This window comes from Ochotona princeps, chromosome 22 (genome assembly GCF_030435755.1).
Source record: "Ochotona princeps isolate mOchPri1 chromosome 22, mOchPri1.hap1, whole genome shotgun sequence".
Classification (NCBI taxonomy): domain Eukaryota; kingdom Metazoa; phylum Chordata; class Mammalia; order Lagomorpha; family Ochotonidae; genus Ochotona; species Ochotona princeps.
The window spans coordinates 7267135-7287517 of NC_080853.1; the positions used below are offsets into that span (position 1 = coordinate 7267135).

At 52.5% G+C, this 20383-nt stretch overlaps 1 protein-coding gene and 1 pseudogene across 2 annotated transcripts in view; one reads left to right on the forward strand and one right to left on the reverse strand.

Annotated features, from left to right (window-relative positions):
• PTPN1 (protein tyrosine phosphatase non-receptor type 1) overlaps positions 1-20383 on the reverse strand; it is a 53103-nt gene that overhangs the window by 1911 nt on the left and 30809 nt on the right. For both annotated transcript variants that reach the window (XM_058679854.1, XM_004585899.2), the window contains exons 2-6: positions 9541-9631; positions 7624-7724; positions 6382-6480; positions 3351-3488; positions 288-497 (exon numbers count right to left, since the gene is read on the reverse strand). In XM_058679854.1, coding sequence (XP_058535837.1) covers positions 288-497; positions 3351-3488; positions 6382-6480; positions 7624-7659 — 483 coding nt within the window. In that variant the 5' untranslated portion in view covers positions 7660-7724; positions 9541-9631. The remainder of the gene's footprint in view (positions 1-287; positions 498-3350; positions 3489-6381; positions 6481-7623; positions 7725-9540; positions 9632-20383) is intronic.
• Positions 14248-14343, forward strand: LOC118760231 (U6 spliceosomal RNA; annotated as a pseudogene).

Sequence of the window (20383 nt, forward strand, 5' to 3'; positions counted from 1 at the left end):
CCCAAGCCTCTGATGCTGTCAGAGTGGCCATTCTGGGGCAGGGGAACCCCAGATGGGTCCAGAACGTGCCAGAATGTGCTGTAGGTTAGCCCCTGGGCACAGGGGTGTGAGAGCTATGGCCAAGGGAGAAGGCAGCTTGTTTGTGGTCAGTCAGGGCTGCACATCTGGAGCCAATGACACTCCAAGGGGAGAAGCTGGGAGAGCCATGTGGGTCAAAGGGAGGAGCTGCCAGGCCAGGGTTTCCCATGTGTTTCCTTCTCCTCCCAGGCACCTGCCAGGCTCCGTACCAGCAAGAGGCAGGTGTCGGCCAGGCAGAAGGTCCCCGACCTGCCGATGCCGGCGCTGCAGTGCACCACCACGGGGCCATGCTCCGGGTTGAGCGAGCCCGACTCTCGGACTTTGAAAAGAAAGTTCAAGAAGGAGGCTGGTGATTCGGGGACTCCAAAGTCAGGCCATGTGGTATAGTGGAAATGTAAGATCTCTCGTGTTTCCTGAGTCTGAAAGAGAAGGAACACTTGTGAGGATTTCCAGGGTCTCAGGTGTCTGGAACCACACTGTCTGACCTCAGACCACACAGTGACTTTCCTGCCCACCTGTCTCCAAGAGCAACCCAGATCCTGGGACTTCCTCCTGGCTGCAGCTGCACATGCTCAGACTCGCTGCCCAGAGGACAGAGCAGTGCTCACACTGCTCCCATGTCCCCACCATGTCCAACATTTGTTCGCAGGATTACAGCTGCTCTCGAGTCACATGATGCCATGCTGCCTCACGTGCAGGCGGGCAGGGCCTGTGTAGGGCAGAGGAGCTTACTGGGGTGCCAGTGGGGGGAGCCTTATGAGACAAGGTAGAGGTTTCAGGGACACTGTCACCTCACCTCAGGGAAAACGCAGCCGGCTGAGTCGTGCAGCCCAGTGGCTGCCACGCAGGGTTCAGCAGCAACTCAGGAGATGGCCAAGGAAGGAGGCGGAGGTGGATGGCAGGGGGCAGGACCAGCGGCCCCAGATGGTGAAGGTGGCCATGTGCAGGCTACGCCGAGGCCACACACGCCTTGGGAGCACTGAGGTTGGCAGGGGCAGAGCCTGTTGCAGGCTCTCCCACCAGAAGGACTGGCCCCTGTCCTGGGGTATGTCCTGTGGGGCTGGAGGGTCCCTGTGTTATCTGCAGCTCTGGGGCCTCTGGTTACCCTGAGCCATGTGGTGGGCAGGACCTCAACACAGACCACCACAGCAGCCCTGAGGTTCTCCCTGCCACTGACGCCAGGGGCCAGAACACGGCCTATGTCACTTGGAGAGCTGATAGCAAAGCTACTTCAAGCTGGGACTCTATCCTGGCTGAAGCCAAGCATGCACCAATTTATACTAGCCATGGGTGCCAGGCACGGTGAGGCCACTGGAAATGCTGTGCCCTCCAAGGGTCCACAGTGTCATTGTCTTAGCCTCCTGTAAGCCAATGAAAACACACCATGAACAAGACCTGCCTTTCCTGCTCCAGCATTGCCCAGGGCGTCTTGCCACCAGCCTGGGAGAACTCGCAGGCCTGCAGCTCATTGTGGAGTCATCCTAAGCAACTCTACCCTCTTTGGTAATAGAATTAAAGAGAAATACAAGTGGGAGGAAGAAGGAAAGCATTTAGTCCATTTTAAAACAGGAGCCAGGGGGCCTGGCTTGATACCCTAGTCCTCGCCTTGCATGCGCCAGGATCTCATATGCACGCTGGTTTGTACCCGGCTGCTTCGCCTCCCTTCTGTCCCCCTGCCCGCGGCCTGGGAAAGCAGTAGAAGACGGTCCAAAGCCTAGGGACCCTGCACCCGTGTGGGAGACCCGGAAGAAGCTCCTGGCTCCTGGCTTTGGATTAGCTCAGCTCTAGCCGTTGCAGCCGCTTGGGGAGTGAACCAGTGGACAGAAGATCTTTCTCTCTCTCTGTAACTCTGTCTTTCCAATAATAATAATAATAATAATAATAATAATAATAAATCTTAAAAAAAAGGAACAAAGAGACAATATGTCAACAGTGTTTTCTGGATCCCTGCTAAGGGTGGGCTCCCCTGGCACCAGCCCTCCCCAGGGCGGAGAACAGACTGAGAACAATGCTGGAGCAGGGTGACCCCCTGACTGCCCATGGCTGAGCTGCAGCGCAGTGGCTAAGCTGTAGTCACTGATGTTGGTATCCCACACTGAGCACCAGTTCAACCCTGGCTGCTCACTGCTGATCCAGCTTCCTGCTCACATGCCTGGGATGGCAGCTAATGACGGTCCAAGTGCTTGGGTCCCTGCCACCTGAGGGGAGTCTCCTTTGGGAGCTCCTGGCTCCTGGCTTCAGCCTGGCCTAGCCCTGGCTGCCCTGGGCTGCCCAATGCCTGCGTCTTGTGCCCCCGTGGCCCTCACCTTCCCACCAGGCTGCTACTGGATTGCTCCTCTGGAATCCCAAGCTGTTTCACTCCACACCACCTGCCAACTCTTCCTCAGTCTCCCGGAAACCCTTGAACCTCATCTGACACAGAGAAAGGAGGGGAGGGCTAAGTCGCCGTCTGCAAGACTAGCATCCTGCATGAATACTGTTCTGAGACATGGCTGCTCCACTTCCGATCCAGCTCCCTGCTAATGCACCTGGGAAAGTGGATGATGGCTTAAGTGCTTAGGCTTCTGCACCCGCCTGGGAGACGTGGCTGGAGCTCCTGGCTCCGGCCTGGTCCAGCCCTGGCCACTGTGGGAGTCATCTAGAAGATCAAAGATCTGTTTCTCTTTTTATCTCTAACTCATCCTTCCAAATAAACAAATAACTTAAAAAGCAAAACAGGAAATAGCATGTAGAGGTGGTGCTCCAGCCCTCCAATCTGACAGCCTGAGAAGGCAGGGCCAGCATCCTGGCCCAGGCAGGTGGTTCCAGAAGTGACCCTGTGGCTGACCACTACATTGAATGGCCCTCCCAGGTGCTGCCTGGGTCCCAGCACTGGCATGACTCCCAAGGGTCTCCTGTGGGCAGGGCCTTTGGTGCTGCTGTTAGCAGGTACCTCGCCACATTCCACATGTTGGAGGGATGGTGAGCAGCTGGGGTCAAACTCCTCCTGCTACAGGCCAAGGTAGGATCCCACCTGCAAATGTCATGGGCTGCGACGCCAGCTGCAGAGTGGGGGGGCCTCACTTGCTCTTGACAAGTCCCAGAAGCACAAGGTGGAGGCGTGCCCTGCTGTGGGGCAAGGCCACTGTCAGGCCAGGAGCAGCACAGGTGAGACAGAGCTCTGTGGCAAGCCTGCCTGCCTGTGCAGGACACACCAAACCTGGAGACCCTGTGTGGGGGCCAACACAGCAGCGGAGAGGCAGCTCCAGTACTCGGGTGCACGCCATACTCACCGTAAGGTTTTCCAATTCTAGCTGTCGTACTGTGTAGTAGGACTTGATGTCTTCAGAGATCAAGGTCAACTTCAAATTTGTGTCATCAAACACCATTTCTTTCTCTTCTCTTTGTGGCCAGTACTGTGCACACTTTAACTAGGGCAGAAAGGATACCATGTTACTGTGAGCTGTGGGCTGTCCAAGAAGTGTGGACAGCCACTCAAGGTCCTCAAGGGCACCAGCAGTGGGGACTGGGGGAAGGGGTCCCCGGGTGGGGGCCGCCTTTCCCATTGGATTTGGTTCAGTTCAGCAAAAGACTCTGGATGCTCTGTTTTGGTGATTTCAGAAACCACTGGACAAGCAAATGCAAAGACTGGGCTTCATCTAGCATTTAAGAAAGCAAACAGGGCTCTGGTGTGGCAGCCTAGTGGCTAATCTTTGCCTTGCATGCACCAGGATCCCATACGGGTGCTGGTTCATGTCCTGGATGCTCCACTTCCCATCCAGCTCCCTGCTATGACTTGGGAAAGCAGCAGAGGACAGCCCAAGGCCTTGGGACCATGCACCCACGTGGGAGACCCAGAAGAGGCCCCTGGCTCCTGGCTCCTGCTTTGGATCGGCTCAGCTCTGGCCATTGTGGCCACTTAGGGAGTAAACCAGCAGACAGAAGATCTTTCTCTGTCTCTCCTTCTTTCTGCATATCTGACTTTCCAATACAAATAAGTAAATCTTTAAAAAAAGAGAAAAGAAAAAGCAAGCAAACAGGCGCAGCTTGGGGCCTCCTTCGCTCAGCTGTCTGCTTACAGATGACTGCTGTGGGCAGAGCAGCAGGTGGCAGGCGAGGCTGCATGTCCGTAGGCCAAGAGCACCCAGCGAGCTGAGAGGGAGGAACAAGATCCACCAGCTGTCACGTGGCTCTCGGTGTGTCACCAACCCTTTGGGAAATGCCTCTTGAAGTTTATCTGCACTGAGTCACGGCTGCCTCCTCTGGGGCCAAGGTGAGAGGGGGGGCAGCTTCGGGGCCAGCCCTGCCTGTGCCAGGAGTGCACGGTGCCCAGCAGTGTCAGAGGAGCCTGGAACCGCTGGGGGCGGAGGGAGCGCTGCACATGTACGTGGCATCTGGAAGAGGCAGCTGCTCTGTGCCTGCCACGGTTACAGGGAAGAGATCAGACAAGGCCCTGCAGCAGGGGTATTGACTGGGCAAGGGGGCCAAGAGGAGGGTACCTTGCACTCTTGGGTGAAGGCAGGGAACCAGGTAATGATTGTGCACAAAATGCAAGCTCCCAACCCGCTGGCTGCTCCAGGGCTGCCCCGCAGGGTGTAATCAGCCTGGCTGAGTCCATTAGACCCTGCAGCTTCTCTGACGCTCCTCCAGGAGTGACCAGGCTGACACAGAACTGTAAATGCTGATCCCAGGGAGACTCTGAATACCCCCACCTACCTTGGCAGTCCATGAGCCCGGGCAGAATGGCACAGAGGGGCTGCTGTCACTGTGGGCCTCTGGCCTATTGATGGGCAGCCTTAGGCAGGGCACAACCAAGAGCTGGACCTGGTGACAGACACCTGGTGCCAGTGCTGGGCACTGCTCCCTGCTGTACTGCAACAACAGTTGCTAAAGCCGACTGTGGGCTTTGCTGGATCTTTCAACAACAAACAAGGAAGGAAATGAAAAGCCAACGCAGCCATAGCAAGCAGTTTCTGAAAGAATGTCTTGAGTGAAAACCCCTAAAAGCCCTGGAGTAGTGGTTCTCAGCAGGGGCGACTGCCCGCTGGTGGACACTGGACAAAGCGCAGAGACCAACACGGGCTGTGTCAGAGTGCCACAGCTGGGGTGGGGTGCTGCTGGCCAGATGTCGCCAAGCAGCCCACAGCTCAGAGGCCAGCCCCCACCGCAGGCAAGGGCTGCGGCACAGTTTCCCAGCACACAGCCAGTGTGTGCACGGGAAGCCAGCGTCCGGCAACTTCGTCCCAACTTGCTGGCAAGGGCGGTGGAAGCGGAGGCCAAGCCAGAAGCACCAAGATCAAAATTTGTATTCCCTCTCATTAACAAAGTATTTCCTAAGACAAAATGGTGCTATTTCATCAAGTGATCACAACCCAAGCTCTGTATCTTTTACTGGTGGGAAAATTCACACTTTCATTTTTTAAAAAATGTGCCAGAGGCAACAAAGCTGACAGGCAGCACATGCTGTCCTGGAGTTGAGTGCTGTCATTCATCTCGGGGGGCAGGAGGCATGACCTGTACAGGCTCGCGTTCCATCCTCACTGCTGACGTGGCTTTGCTGTGGCCTGCCCTGCCTGGTACTGTCGAAGGCCATGGCTGCGCTTTCATAGGAGCCCGTGGTGCTCCCGGAAAGCCACGCCTGTCCCGAGGCGGTCATGACAGCCACGAGGGCGGCACCCCAGCTGACTCCCCAGAGCACAGCGCCAGGGACACCCAGTTCCCGGCCACACATTCCTACTGCTCTCCAGGACTGCCAGCTCGTCTCCTGGGACGTGCCCTCTGCGGGAAGGAACTGCAGGAGAGTGGGGAGCTCAGCTGCTGGCTGACCACAGGGCAGCAGCCGGAGGATGTGGGCTCAGGGTGGCGCTGTGATTCCGACTCTTGCACAGAGAATAGGGCAGGAAACGGAAAAAGAAAGAAGCGTTTGTCCTGGCTGGAGTCTGGAGGGTGGGAGATGGGCCAAGGGCCTCACGCCAGCTGGGCAGGGTGCTGTCTACCACGTTGTGTAATTACGGGCCAAGAAGGGCTGTCAGCGGGAAGCCGAGAAACCGAGGCTGAGAAAGATCATCCTGGGGGGCTGGAAGGGTGAGGTCACCCCCTGCGACAGGGACAGGACTGGAACACACACCCGCTGCAGGGAGCCTGGCCACGGCCAGCACAGGCCAAGATGGCTGGACCTGAATCTCCTCTGCTTTGCTTCAGGGACTTGTGGACCACATGCGTTTAATAAGAAGGGTATAACAAAATTCAGAAGAAAACATGGCTACTTTCAGGAGCAGCTGACATACACCACAGGGATGTCAACGCCAGTTGCCTGTCACTCACCGAGCCTTTCTCCATCACGCGGTTGAGCATGACCACGCCCCGGCTCTTCTGCTCCCACACCATCTCCCAGAAGTGCCCGCATGTGTTGGGCAGGGGGCCCTGCAAACACACAATTTATACAACGTGTGACACTGCAGACTTGCAATGAGCTCATCCTTTGGTTCCTCACAGTGCAGACAGAGGGCAGCCCAAGTGGGAACAGCACTCTCGGGCCCGGGGCCAAGGGCACAGCTCTTCCCTGCACATGGAAGAGCTGTGTTCACATCTCAGGCCAGCCAGGGACAGAAGACACTGTTCTGTCCTTGGCTGACCGAGGCATCCCGTCCCAAGGGCAGGTGGAGTATGGGACCAAACTGTTGCGTGTAGGTGAGGACAGGAGACCAATCACTTCTCCTCTCGTGCCCTTGTGCAGTCACTTCACTACTGCAGGCCCCCTCTACTCTCACTTGACTAGTCCGAGTACCCACTCACAGGGTTGTGAGAATTAACTGCCTTCCTCCAACTCAAGAACTTAGCCAGCAGCTGGAGTGCAGTAAGCAGCCACTAACATGTCACATGACACCGAAGAGCTCCCCAGGCCAGGCTCCATCACTCGCCACCACCTTCCCCACCTGTCAGCACACCCTGGTACAGAACAGGTCTCCAGGACTTAAATCACCGGACTTAAATACACATCCAACTTGGCTGATGCTTCACAGGACGGCAAAACATGGGACCATAACACTATTCTAGACTCTTCTGTTTCTCTTTTTACATAGTATGGATTTGTATATTAGCTTAGTTAACCGCACTGAGGGGCCAGGGCTGTGGCATCGTGGGTGATGCTGGTGCCATAGGCATCAGCATACGGGCAAAGGTTTGAGTCCTGGCTTCTCCACTTCTGATGCAGCTCCCTCCTGGGGTCCCTGGGTGAGGATGTGGCTCAGGACTCCTGCACCAGCGTGGGAGACCCAGAGGAGGCACCTGGCTCCTGACTGGCCCAGCTCCAGCCCTTGCAGCCTTTTGAGGAATGAACCACTGGATGAAAGATGGATCTCTCTCTGTGTCTCTCTCCCTCTCTCTTTGTGCCTCTCAAGTAAATAAATTAATTAAAAGCAAAAACAGCACTGGAAACGATCCTCTGCCCAGACCTGGCTCTATACACTTTCGGGGAGTGAGTCAACAGATGGCAGAGCCACCGGCCCCTCTTAAACAAAATAAACAGATAATTTATAAACCATTAAGCAAAGTTCAACTCTTTACCTGAGTAAGGATGTAACTCCTTTGAGCTTCTTCCATTTTTATCAGGCTAGCATTGATATAGTCATTATCTTCCTGATGCAGCTTAATCCGACTGTGGTCAACTGGAAGGCAAGTGGAACCCAGAGGTTAATCCTGGAGGACAGCAGGCCACACAGGCAGTGCCCCCTCACACAGGAAAGCAAATAGGATGACTTGCCAGCACTGAGGGCACTCACACATTCAGTCCCAAGGAAGGAGTCCAAGAGAAGGGTCTTAAAAACTAGCCACCCCCTGGAAAGCTGTTTCCATACCGTCGAGGCTTCATACAAACTGAGATTCTTGGGTGATTTTTAAGTGGTCCACAGAGATAAAGGATCTCAAAAGCCACATGTGACTGTCATTGGTGAGTTATGGGGGAATGGTGCAAACAGTACAGGGTGACCTTGGGCAAGCAACACGTGCTCTGGGCTTGGGCACTTGCACTGAGCCAGTGGGCACAGTGTGAGGGCATGAATGAACGAGCAAATGTGAGCGCCCAGCTCAGCTCAGTGTGAGCCAAGTGCCTCGGGAGTGCTGCTCTCGGCATCCAGGGAAGCAGGGAAGTGAGCAGCAGGTCACGTGGGCTCCACAGTGAATCTCTTTTCTTCTGGAAACTACTGGGATGGCACTGGGGTTGAACAGTTGGGAACAGTTCCCCTTAAAGCATTATTTTAGTGCTGTAAAGGGGTTCACAAAACCATTTAGGTGAAAAGCTCTCAGGAATACAGGAACTGTCCTGTCCCATCAGCTGCCCAGCAGTCTCCAGACAGGACTTCACAGCTGGCTCTCCAAGATTTTTGTTTTTGAAACAAATGCCTCAGCCTGGACATGCTAGGTCAACCACACAGCAGGTGCAATTGTGAGTCGCCCGGCCACTTCCAAGTACATTTCAGGTACTCTCTACAATGGCCAACCATTAACAGGTATTTACTATGTCTGAGTGAGACATAAGGTTAAGTGGCTTAGGTTGATTCACTTCATCTTCACACACTCCATGGCTCCTATTTTATGGCAGATCACTGACAAGCATAATTTGCCCAAAGCCACACAGCTGAGAGGAGGCGCCACTGAGATGCAAATCCACACAGGAACTGTGGGGTAGTCCCAGAAGCACAGGCTCCGCACCAGCTCCAAGGCCCCTGTGTGTGCTACAAGGTGGACAAGACACACTGCGTCTCTTCTGAAGCAGGCAGTGACAGCCACCACTCAGAGCCATGAGCGAGGGCCCGGAGGGACTGAATCTGACCCTGGAATCTTCGGCGCAGCTGGCAGCCATGACCTCCGGTGACAGCCAGTGTCCGATTGGCCTCAAGTGAGTCCCCCAGGCCCCGGTGGCCGAGACGAGATGCCCCATCTGGTCCTGCAATTAGCCCCCATTTCTCTGGCTTTACAGAAACCCTAGCAGAGACCTCTGAGTTTGTCCATCACTCGGGATGCAGAGAAGGCTGCTGGAGGGCAGCTGGCAGCCACCTGAACCCTACAGACCCTAAGTGGCAGGACAGAGGGAGACAGGGGCCATGGTGGAGTGGGGTGTGGGTGGGCAGACTCTGGCAGAGCCTGCCACCTGCCCTGCCTGAGGTCCTGCAGGGAGTCGCCACACATGGCCACAGTGCTGGGACCAGCCACACCTGGCTGAGTTACTCAGCAGGGGTCACACTGTGCCCGCCACCGCTGGATTCATCCCATAAACAGTCAAAGCTGCAAAGTGCTTTGAAGTCTAGTTTCCAGAAACTGGAACTGGACCGTTACCATGGTGGAGATGTGCCCAGTCTCTAACGCCTTTATGATAGGGAGCACTCGGGCTGGAGACAGCTGCCCACTGCCATGCGAGGACCAAGCCCTGACCCAGAGGCCCATAGTGAGGGGGAGTGAGATGAGAGTGGTCACATGGATACTTACAAGGGCTGACATCTCTGTACCTGTTGCGGTTTTTGTTCTTAGGAAGTTTGGCCACTCGACAAGGGAAGTCACTGGCTTCATGCCGGATGTCCTACAAAAAAGCAGAGTTCTCTCCTGAAGTTCCTGGCAGTAGGAACTCACCCAACATTAAACAGAGTGTAGGTGGCAGGCCAGGCACAGGGAAGGAAGACCTGGCGCCGAGACAACCTTCACAGAGGGCCTGGCAGCACAGGAAATCCCCCGAGGTGCGCAGAGGTGTGCACTTGGTCACGAAGGAAGCACCACCCGCTTGGGTGGGCAGCAGTGATGCGAGAAAGGAGAGGCATTTCTGGAACCCCATGGCATGGCCAAGGCAAGGTAGCCTAGAGAGCTGGTCCTGTGCCAAAAGCAGCAGCGGGAGGTGGGCAGGAGTGATCAGGCAGCCCCTTGAGACCCTTGAATGCCAGGTCCAGCAGTACCAACCACTACCTTTTATAGAGCTATGGGGAGCAGAGCTGACAAAACACAGCTTCCTGTTGGCAAACCATCCTGCTGCTCTCCTTGGAAGTGGTAAATGAACCCCTTGCCCCAGAGTTAGAGATGCCCCAGCACCAGGCCTCCTGCCGGACCTGCTATCCGAGTTCAGGGCTGTTCTCTGACCACCATTAGAACCCGCAAAATGCCTTTGCCCTGCAAAGAGAAACAAGAACTGAACAGACTCCCTGCCTGACATGGTTACAACGGTGCATTCGATCACATCAACGCACAGGAGGGATCCACAAGGCGGGGACAGCAGAGGCGACAAGCTGACAATCGGACTCTCGAGACATGTAGGTGGGATGGCCCAATGCCAAGCCCCTCAGGTCCCTGCCCGGCGCCCTCAATGGGCTCAAGACACATGTAGGGAGACATAATTCCGCGCAAAGGCAGGGTGGTGCTGCCCCAGGAGCCAGGCTGACGCCCCACGCCCCGCTTCCCCGCTGCTCTGCAGCACTGTGAGATGTGCTTGAGAACGCACACATGGGAGAGCCTCAGTGCTGCTGGCACAGTGGAGTATGTGTGCTTCGCTAACTCAAGTGGCCACATAAAAGCTGGACACTGGGCCCATCAGTCCTCTGTCCCCAGTATACATTCACATGGCTGGCAGCTGGATCATCCCAGCAGGCTGAGCACCCTCTGGGGGATCTGCCGGTCTGCAACAGACAGCCCACCCATAGGCCTGTGGGCTGAGCAACAACCACAGGTCCCTGACACCCACTCAGGGCTCTCGCTGTCCTTGTGGGCCTCCACTCCCACAGCACACACTCCACTGAGGGGAGGACACCCTAACAAAGTCTCTAAGAACAAAAACCAGTGCAACGAGTCCAACAGGAGGGAACAAGCTGCAGAACAGAAAGATTTAAAATATGTGCCATTAAGATATTCAGACAGGAAAAGCCTTGTTATTTATATCTACAAATTACAAACAGGATGTAATAAAAACACACACACGCAGAGTAATGTCTCTTAGAACTGAAGGCAACAAAGATGAGAAGTTCAAAAGCAAAGTAGGATAAAGTAAGCTGGGGTGGGCTCCGTGGTGCAACGGGGTGAGCAGCCGCATGCACGGGCTGCTCGCATCCCATATGGCAGTGTGGGTTTGAGTCCAAGCCCTTCTACCTCCGCCCTCCTGCTATCGCACCTGGGAGGTCAGCGGGTGATGGCCCAAGTACTGGGATCCTTGTCACCCACGTGGGAGACCCAAATGCATTCCCTGGCTTTAGGTTGGCCCAATACTGACTCTTGTGAACATCTGGGGAGAAAATCAGTAAATCGAAGGTCACTCTCTATTGATCTGCTTTTCAGATAAATGAATCTTGGGGATCAGTGGGTGGGGAAGTAGAGCCAAAGGGGGAAAAATTTCTCAGACCATCAAGTGCTTCCCATACTGACAGAAACAGACCTGCTCTAAGGCACATTAATGTGCAATTCCAGAATCCCATGGACAAAGAGAATGTACTGTAAGTTTCCAGGAAGAAAAACTCTATTCACTTTCAAGGGATGAGGTGATTACAACAGCTTCAGACTTTGTAGGAAAAACCCAGAGTTGGCCAGTCATGGGACAAGCCGTACAGATTTTGCAGAAAAATGACTCCCTGCTAGAATTCCATACTCAGCCCAACAGTCACCAGGTAAGAAGGACAAGAGAAACCTCTCCGACTCTGTGCTTCTGTCCTCAGCAACCCACCAGAGGGTAGAAGGAAACCGAGGACCAAGCGAGGACGCGCGGGTTAAAAATGATCCAAGGGGAGAGTAAAGGCAAAGGAAATTTCCACAAACACTTAGACACTGAAAGCTTCCGGCCAGGATGACTCGGGAGAGCATGCCAGCACCCCACCTCCTTCTGACACGCCAGCTGTGACCCCGCTAAGCTGCCGGGGAATGGAGACCTGACATCCAGGAAGCGGTGTCTAGTCAAGAAGCACAGGCAAGAAAGTCACAAGTTGGCATTGCGTGGCAGACGACAGAGCACCACCCAAGCTCATAAGATGCTAGCGGGTGGCTGTCGGAGACTGGCCCATCACAGCACCTGGCCAGCCTGAAAAGAGGCATTCTGTAAGTGTAAAACATACATCCATTCAGGAAAACTTCGTACAGAAGAAGCAGAAGCATTTCAGATACGTTAACATGTCGTTTCCTGGGTACCACTTGGAGCAGATGGGGTTATGCAAACGATGCGGCCACAGACACAGTCCAAGTCCACGGGAGGTGGTCTCAGCGACTCACCGCCTGGTGACAGAGCCGCCTGCTTACTTCAGTTACCTTTTTTTTTTTTTTTACAGTGACTACTAGAAAAAGTAAAACTACATTTCCAATGGACAACATTCACATATATTATGGAAAACTGCTCTAAAGCTACAAGAAAATATGGGAAGAATTAGCAACAGGCATAACGAAAACTACACACAAAAAAAGCAATTGTTAACAACAATTACAAAGTGCAAAGGGCAGGCATTGTGGTGGCACCAGTTAAGCCACTGCCTATAATGCTAAGATCCCACACAAGCATAGGTTCTAGTCCCAGTTGCTCCCCTTCTAATCCAGCTCCCTGCTAATCAGACCAGGGAAGACAGCGGGAGATGGCCAAGCCCAGCTGTTGCAGCCATCTGGTGAGTGCGAGCTCATGGATGGAAGAACACAGACTTTCTATGTAACTGCCTTTCAAATACATACATAAATAAATCTGGAGAGAAGTGTATGTGTGTGTACATAGATATGAAGGAAGCAGCACACTATCTGTGACTATGTACAAAAGCAAACAATATCAATAACAGACCTAACACTGGGAGGACTAGGTGGGAGAGGAAGCACACAGGATAAAATACATCTGTTTAAAAAAATTAGCCCTCTATCTTAATAAAAGATCAAATAAATGGATCAGAAGAAAAGCATTTGACTTAGAAATTCAAAGGTATAGACAAACTGGAGGGGCAAGGCTCTGTAGCATGGCCAGCCAGCTCATCATAAACCCCTCGTGGCAATGACCTGGCAAACCATTTGCAAAGTCACGGCGGGTTTTCAGAAGGAACACCCACAGCCTGTTTTGCTACTAGTTTATTTCCGTGAAGAGTTTCTGACACCTACTAGACTAGCTAGTGAGTGAAAGGCACCTTGCCAGCTTGCAAACAACCCAACCAACAGTGCCACCCAGCAGGTGTGCTGCTGCAATGCACCCACCTCATCAGGGCGAGCTTGCAGCCCAACCCAGAGCACAGACAACTAACTGAGGCTAGAATGTGTTATTCTATTTTCCACTCAGCAGCCTGCCCTATGAAGTGAAATCACCCACTCAGTCCCAGCTGGTACAGTGGAGTGAAGATAGACGAAATAACCGCTGAGGATAAGCTACTGGGCTAATGATGTACGCTGAGCAAATAAGGGCCAACAGTTATAAACACCATGCACTTTTCTTGGTAGAGAAATGGAGAAAGAGGTGAGATACACAACCTGGAGATGTCATTTAATAAAGACATTTGAACAACACTGTAAAAAGAGAGAGATTTGTGAGGCTGGTGGAGTGGCACGGCACGTCAAGCCACCAGTCACAGTAATATTCCATATTGTTGTTCCAGCTGAGTCCTAACTGCTATGCTCCTGAACCAGCTCCCAACACCCATGAGGAGGTAGCTGACGATCGGCCCTCGACTCCCATGTGGGAGACCAAGAAGGACAGAGCTGGTGCTACTGCTTGTGGTACACTTCCAGCTGTTGCACTGATCTGGGGCATGAACCAGCAGCTGGCAGAATTCTCTCTGCCTCAAGGAAAGGCACTGCCTTCCCCCAGCCACTCCACAGAGTCTAACCCTGTGAGGTGCATTCTGAGTCAGCCTAAGGCTCAAGGTGCCCTTTGCAGCTCTCTGGCACTCCTTCCCCTGACATGGCTCTCTCATCCTCAGTGTGCTGTGCCACAAGCCCCAGGCAGCTGGGCCTCGCTCACCTCCGATCTGCATCTTTAAGCTTGAGAGACCGCCAGGCGGGAAGCAACCACAGGGCGCCCCTACAGGCCTTCTCAGGCAATGAGTCAACATGCGGGATGTCGTCACTAAGACATAACTAGGTATCAGGATTGCTAGCATTTATTTAAAACAAAGGGCCTACTGCATGCCAGGCACTGTCTTGGATATTAGTCCTACAGCAAAGAACCAAAAAAGAAGCCCTTCTTCCTTCACAGAATTTATTTCTGTGCTCGCTGCAGCAGCACACACTAACAGTGGACTAACGCAGCGAAGATCAGCACAGCCCTGTGCAAGGATGGCATGAAAACGTGAAGCATTTCATGTGTTTTCATAATAAAAAAAGGGGAAAAAAAAAGTACTTTCTACAAGGGAGTGACAGACAAAGCAAATAACCTATCTCACACACCAAATGCTGAGGACTGAACTGAACTAAAGCAGAGAAGGCGGCGAGTTGGGCTGATCACATTAGCTAGGGTGACATCAGAAGACCTCCCAGTGGAGGCGTTGCTGGAGGAGCCAAGGGTACAAATGAGCCACAAGACATTGGGAGGAAACCGCTCTAGGCAGCTGGGTGCTCAGCAGTCCTCAGGAGGGGCAAGAGGGTTGTGGGGCCCGGACAGGGCGTGGGGCCTGGCAGTGGAGGTAACGCGAGCATGAGGAGGCCAGGCCAGTGTGGCCGCACCGGCAAGCAGGGCCCAGTGGCGGCTTTCACCGCGAGTCTCCCAGGAAGGCACGGAGGCCTTCTGAGCAAGGCAGTAACAAGGTCTCTGGTGGCTGCGACATGTAGCAGAGATGGCAGGGGCCAGCGGCTGAAGGACGGACATAGGAGGTAGACACAGTGATTCAGGCCTGACCCACAGCAATGGTGACAGAGGTGGCGAGGAGCAGTCCTGTCTGGGCATCTCACAGTGGTCAATCCTTCATGCCTTCCTGGCTCAGGCTGGTTTCTGGAAACACATGCGCGCTCTGAGTGTACAGAGACACGGTACATGCTAGGACTAGATCTTAAGATGGGGCATTGAGTACCTACATGCCTACAGGTAACTGAAGAAAGTAAGCCAACTCCCAAACCATGAAACCCACAACTCCACCATCAAAGCACTTTGTTAGACGGATTAGCAAGGATGAGCCAATTTCCCAGCAGCCGCAGGAGATGGCTCACGGTGACCCCCAGACCTCCATGGCAAGCATACGGCTTCCCTAGCTCTTTTATTAGGCTGACCAAAAGTGAATTCAGCACTGTGTTAGAATTTCTGCAGGGAAAACAAAATAAGAGGTGCTGACCGTTATGGGGATTTTTCAGAGCGGAGCCAAAGAGGAAGCCAAGTAGCCAAGACACAGGCTCCCAGAGGTGCCCACGGGTGAGTCCATCTCACCCTGTGTAGTTCATCATTCCACGGCTGAGCACCCTCCCCAGAGGGAGACCTCACCTGCAGAAAAGGAACCGTACCAACACACACCAAACAGATGCTGGTCCCTTCCTCCTCCCCTGGCCCGCTCCTTCCCTCAGGGACTTTTCAAGTACCTCCTTGCTTGTCCCAGTGTGGAATGATGTCAGAGGTGCCTGCTTTCCTTGAGGACAAGGTTGACAGTTTGCAACCAAACTGTTTGGTCAAAGTTTATGTGTCCATCAAGCATAATTCGCTGTATCATTTTACATAAGCATCAGGCACTCACAAAATACGAATCACATTTAGGTTCAACTATTTGCATGGGAGCAAAAGGCAAGCGAGCTCTTCCAAAATGATGACTTAGCTGGGCTTGAGTCACACCAAGTCCGGATTAAACTCAGGGCATTTACTGGAATGAAGATCGTAAGAGCCAAGCAGACGAGTGAGGCAGGAGCTGCAGCCTTCCCATTCCTGCAGCAGGCAAGAGGTCAGCTCCTGGTGCGCACAAGGGACAACAGGAAGCTGGTGACAGACGGGAGCTTAGTCCAGACGTGGTAAATGTTTGTATTTACTAAGGAAAGTTCATTATCCGTTATTTGAATACTTCCCAAATCCAATTAGGTAAGAAGTCATGCCTCGATGAAATGCGTACCTCCAGGGGGCTGACCTGAGGTTTCTACTTCAGCCAATAACACACAGGCGAAAGCCAGCCTACCCTATCAAGGAAATACATACCTGTACATTTAGAGTAAGTACCTCAGTGAACAAAACAGTGATTTCAGTTAAAAGATTTATTTATCTGAAAGCCACACAGAGAGAGGCAGAGAGAGAGACTTTTGTCTGCTGGTTCATTCCCTAGGCTGGGCCAGGCTGACACCAGGAGCTTCATCAGGATCTCCCGCGTAGCTGCAGGCACTCAAGCACAGACCAGCTTCCACTGTTTTCCCATGCCATTAGTAGGGAGCTGGCTCAGAAGAGCAGCAGCCAGGACTCAAACGAGCACCATATGGGGTGCCAGCACCATAGGTGGTAGCTTAACCTGCAACATCACAACACAGGCTCTGGCAAATTTGGCTTAACACCCTTTTCGTCAGTGCCACAACTGGGTGACTGTCTATTTTGGTTCCATGATCAAATGTACTCCTCACTTGGAAAACCAACAAGTGGCGCAGTGGCGCAGCACCCTGCTGGCAGCCAGAGGTCTGCTGAGAAGGGCCTGCACCTTCCCCTCTCTGCCCACCTGGCGCAAGCCCAGGTTCAGAGTAAGCACACAGCGGAATTTTATTGACTGAATTAATGATGGTTCTAAAGGCTTCCAAAGCTCAGCGAGTTCTCAGCTCTATTCCAGAATGTTCCTGCAGCAGACTGCACAGAAACATGTGTCTGACCTAGTTCTATGTTCTCAAAGTCAGGAAAGGAGAGCCACCGGAGGTTTTTTGGAGTTGGCCCACCCAGCCTCTACAAGGCAGTATCAAAACCACGGATTCAGAGCAGAGAAAATGATTTATGCTGATCTGCTTTGAAAGTCCAAACAGGATGGGCCCGGCGGCGTGGCCTAGCGGCTAAAGTCCTCGCCTTGAAAGCCCCGGGATCCCATATGGGCGCCGGTTCTAATCCCGGCTGCTCCACTTCCCATCCAGCTCCCTGCTTGTGGCCTGGGAAAGCAGTTGAGGACAGCCCAATGCTTTGGGACACTGCACCCGCGTGGGAGACCCGGAAGAGGTTCCAGGTTCCCGGCATCGGATCGGCGCGCACCGGCCCGTTGCGGCTCACTTGGGGAGTGAATCATCGGACGGAAGATCTTCCTCTCTGTCTCTCCTCCTCTGTGTATATCTGGCTGTAATAAAATGAATAAATCTTTAAAAAAAAAAAAAAAAAAGATCTTCCTCTCTGTATATTTGACTTTTCACTAAAAATAAATAAAATCTTAAAAAAAAAAAAAAAAAAAAGAAAGTCCAAACAGGAAAAACACTCCACTGATACCTTTTACTCCCTATTCCTCCCGTCACCTGAGTCCTTTGGCACCTGCCACAAATCCCTGGCCCCCGACCTGTACTCTACCCAGGGCTGCCTGACTGCACCGTGCCAGCTGTTGGCAGAGGCTGCTGGTGCTAAGACTGAGAGGAAAGCACCCAGGGCAGGCATCAGGCGAACACACAGGGTGCCTATTTCCTGGGACCCTCCCAGCCGGTCCTGAATGGGGAACTACACAGGAATGGGGTAGGGTGAGAGGCACAGGGTTAACATTTTAGAAGCCAGCCTTCAAAGCAACATGCATCGAGGGCCCGGCGGCGTGGCCTAGCGGCTAAAGTCCTCGCCTTGAAAGCCCCGGGATCCCATATGGGCGCCGGTTCTAATCCCGGCTGCTCCACTTCCCATCCAGCTCCCTGGTTGTCGCCTGGGAAAGCAGTCGAGGACGGCCAAATGCATTGGGACACTGCACCCGCGTGGGAGACCCGGAAGAGGTTCCTGGTTCCCGGCTTTGGATCGGCACGCATCGACCCGTTGCGGCTCACTTGGGGAGTGAATCATTGGACGGAAGATCTTCCTCTCTGTCTCTCCTCTGTGTATATCTGGCTGTAATAAAATGAATAAATCTTTAAAAAAGAAAAAAAAAAGCAACATGCATCGAACAATTTGCTAGTCATAAAATCCTTGCATAGCAAGGCATGCTGAGACACAAATCATGAGAGGTTCAGTGCATTTCCAGGAAGTGAGTGGCACAATATAATTTACCATGGAAACAGCAGGAAAATATTTTTTATTAACTTCCATACATTCATATCAATATGCAAGAAGGCATATACTAATTTTACTAATATTACATATACTACTATTACTAAATTTTAAGATAAACTACAATGCTTAGATAATAAAGGAAAAACTTGAAATGGAGCCAATCAATACCAACCTTATTTTGGTTCAAATTTTAAAATGACCAGGTATTCAGTAAAAATACATGCTAAAAAGTGAAGTAAATGCACCGGACTCTGAGGTGACAGTTAAGAGACAAGACAGGGAGGAGGACACAAATCGGTGAGTGGTGCCGAGCAGGCAGGAGACCCAGGTGACAGAGGCAGGGTCTGCCACCAGTTACAAGATAAAGGGGTCATCAACGGCTATCGAATTTGCAAGACTGCAGGAAGAACCACCATCACTTACACTTTGGTGCCACGCACCTGCTGCTCCCCCACGAAAGGGAGCCTTTAGTTACACTCAGAGCAAACCACAAAGGCCATTCAGGCTCAAAAACAGAAGGAGAAATGAAAATGAAACAAAAAGACTTCCTGTTCAGAGTGACCTGCAAGCCAGGTGACCCCAACAGAGAGAAGGGTCCTTAAAAAAACAAACTACCCATCAACCGGAACAAAGAGAATCTGGGAAATGAAACCGATCATCACAGGCAGGATCCAGTGTGGATTCAGAAGCCGGAGCTGAGTGAACTGACCTGCAGGCCACTCCAGAGGCTGCCGTCCAGGCGGCAGTGTGGAGACCTGAGCACAGGAGCACAGGCAGCCGCAGGGACACAGGGCACCCTTTATTCAGATGCTACTCAGCACCCAGACATGGCAGAGGGCATGGAAGGCCAGCAGTGAGGGGTTAAGGAGGAGATTATTGGGAAGCTTAACACAGCTTCAGTGGAGCAGTTTGCCTATCTTTTTTTCTTAAGATTTGTTTATTTATTTGAAAGGCAGAGTTAAATTATCAATCTTCTATCTGCTTGTTGACTCCCCAAAAAGCCATGATGGTCAGAGCAGGGCTGGTCCAAAGTCAGGAGCCAAGAGCTTCTTCCGGTCTCTCACATGGGTGCGGGGGTTCCAACACTTGTGTCATCATCTCAAGCCAGGAGTTTCTTCCAGGTCTCCCACGTGGGTGTAGAGTCCCACAGACTTGGGTCATCCTCCACTGCTTTCCCAGGCTATAGCTTGGAGCTGGATCACAAGCAGCCAGGATTATGAACTTCACCTGCCAAGGGAGCAGCCTGGCTTCCAGGGGCTGACACAGTGGTTTATGTGCAAACTAGAACACAGATAGAGCGCCTTCGGGACCTACCTCAGAAATGACATTCTAACTCCTTACAGTGAGTACTGCAACCTTTATTTATGATTTATTTAGAGAATTAGGATGGGGTCATTAACAGTGAGGTCTCAAAATTGCAATTTTTCATGTCCCTAACTTGAAACTTTATTTTTACCATCCTTAATAGTGTCTTTAAAAAATCATTTGAGTTTTCTGTTAAATGGCATGAATTCCACGTTGGGCAGACATCAGTAAGGCAGAAAATGAATCAGATTTACAGTAACTGATGTTAATAAAACATATCGGAATCAGTATCTTCTTAATGCTGAGAACCACAAAACTATTCCTGTAAGAGACCAGTCTAAAAAATTCCATGACTTTCATTTCTCCTCTGTTTACCTTCTGCTTTCCAAAAGGATGTGAGGGTTTCGGGCCCTGCTGCCCCAGGAACAGCAGCACAGCTGGCTGGGGACACTGGCTGGCTCAATTCTGCAAGGCAGGTCCCAGCTCCCGACAGGGGCCCGGCTTCCAGCTGCCAGCTTCCTCCCACAGGAGTCCACATGAGATTCCAACTCTCCAATTAAGTGGCACCTGTTGGCAAGCTTCTGCACATAATTCCAGGGTACGAATGAGAAGCAAACTGAACATTAAAGTGAAACGCTTTGATGGAGAAGTTCATGTTCCCAGAACCCAGGGAAAGACCCAGGCCTAGCTGTCTCAACCCAGTGAGTTCAGGAAGTGCTTCCCAGATGGGATGCACCTTTCTGCATGCTGTTTGAGGATTGAGAACAAAGACAGAACAAGACACTGCCACTGCCCAACAGCACGTGAGGTAGCAGCTCTCTTATTAGACTACAAAATAAACCAAACATTGGGGTCGGGGAGACAAACAGCCACACTCTTCTGTGTAGCTTACCCAAGAATTCTGGACTCAAGAAGCAAGCTTTAGACTAGCTC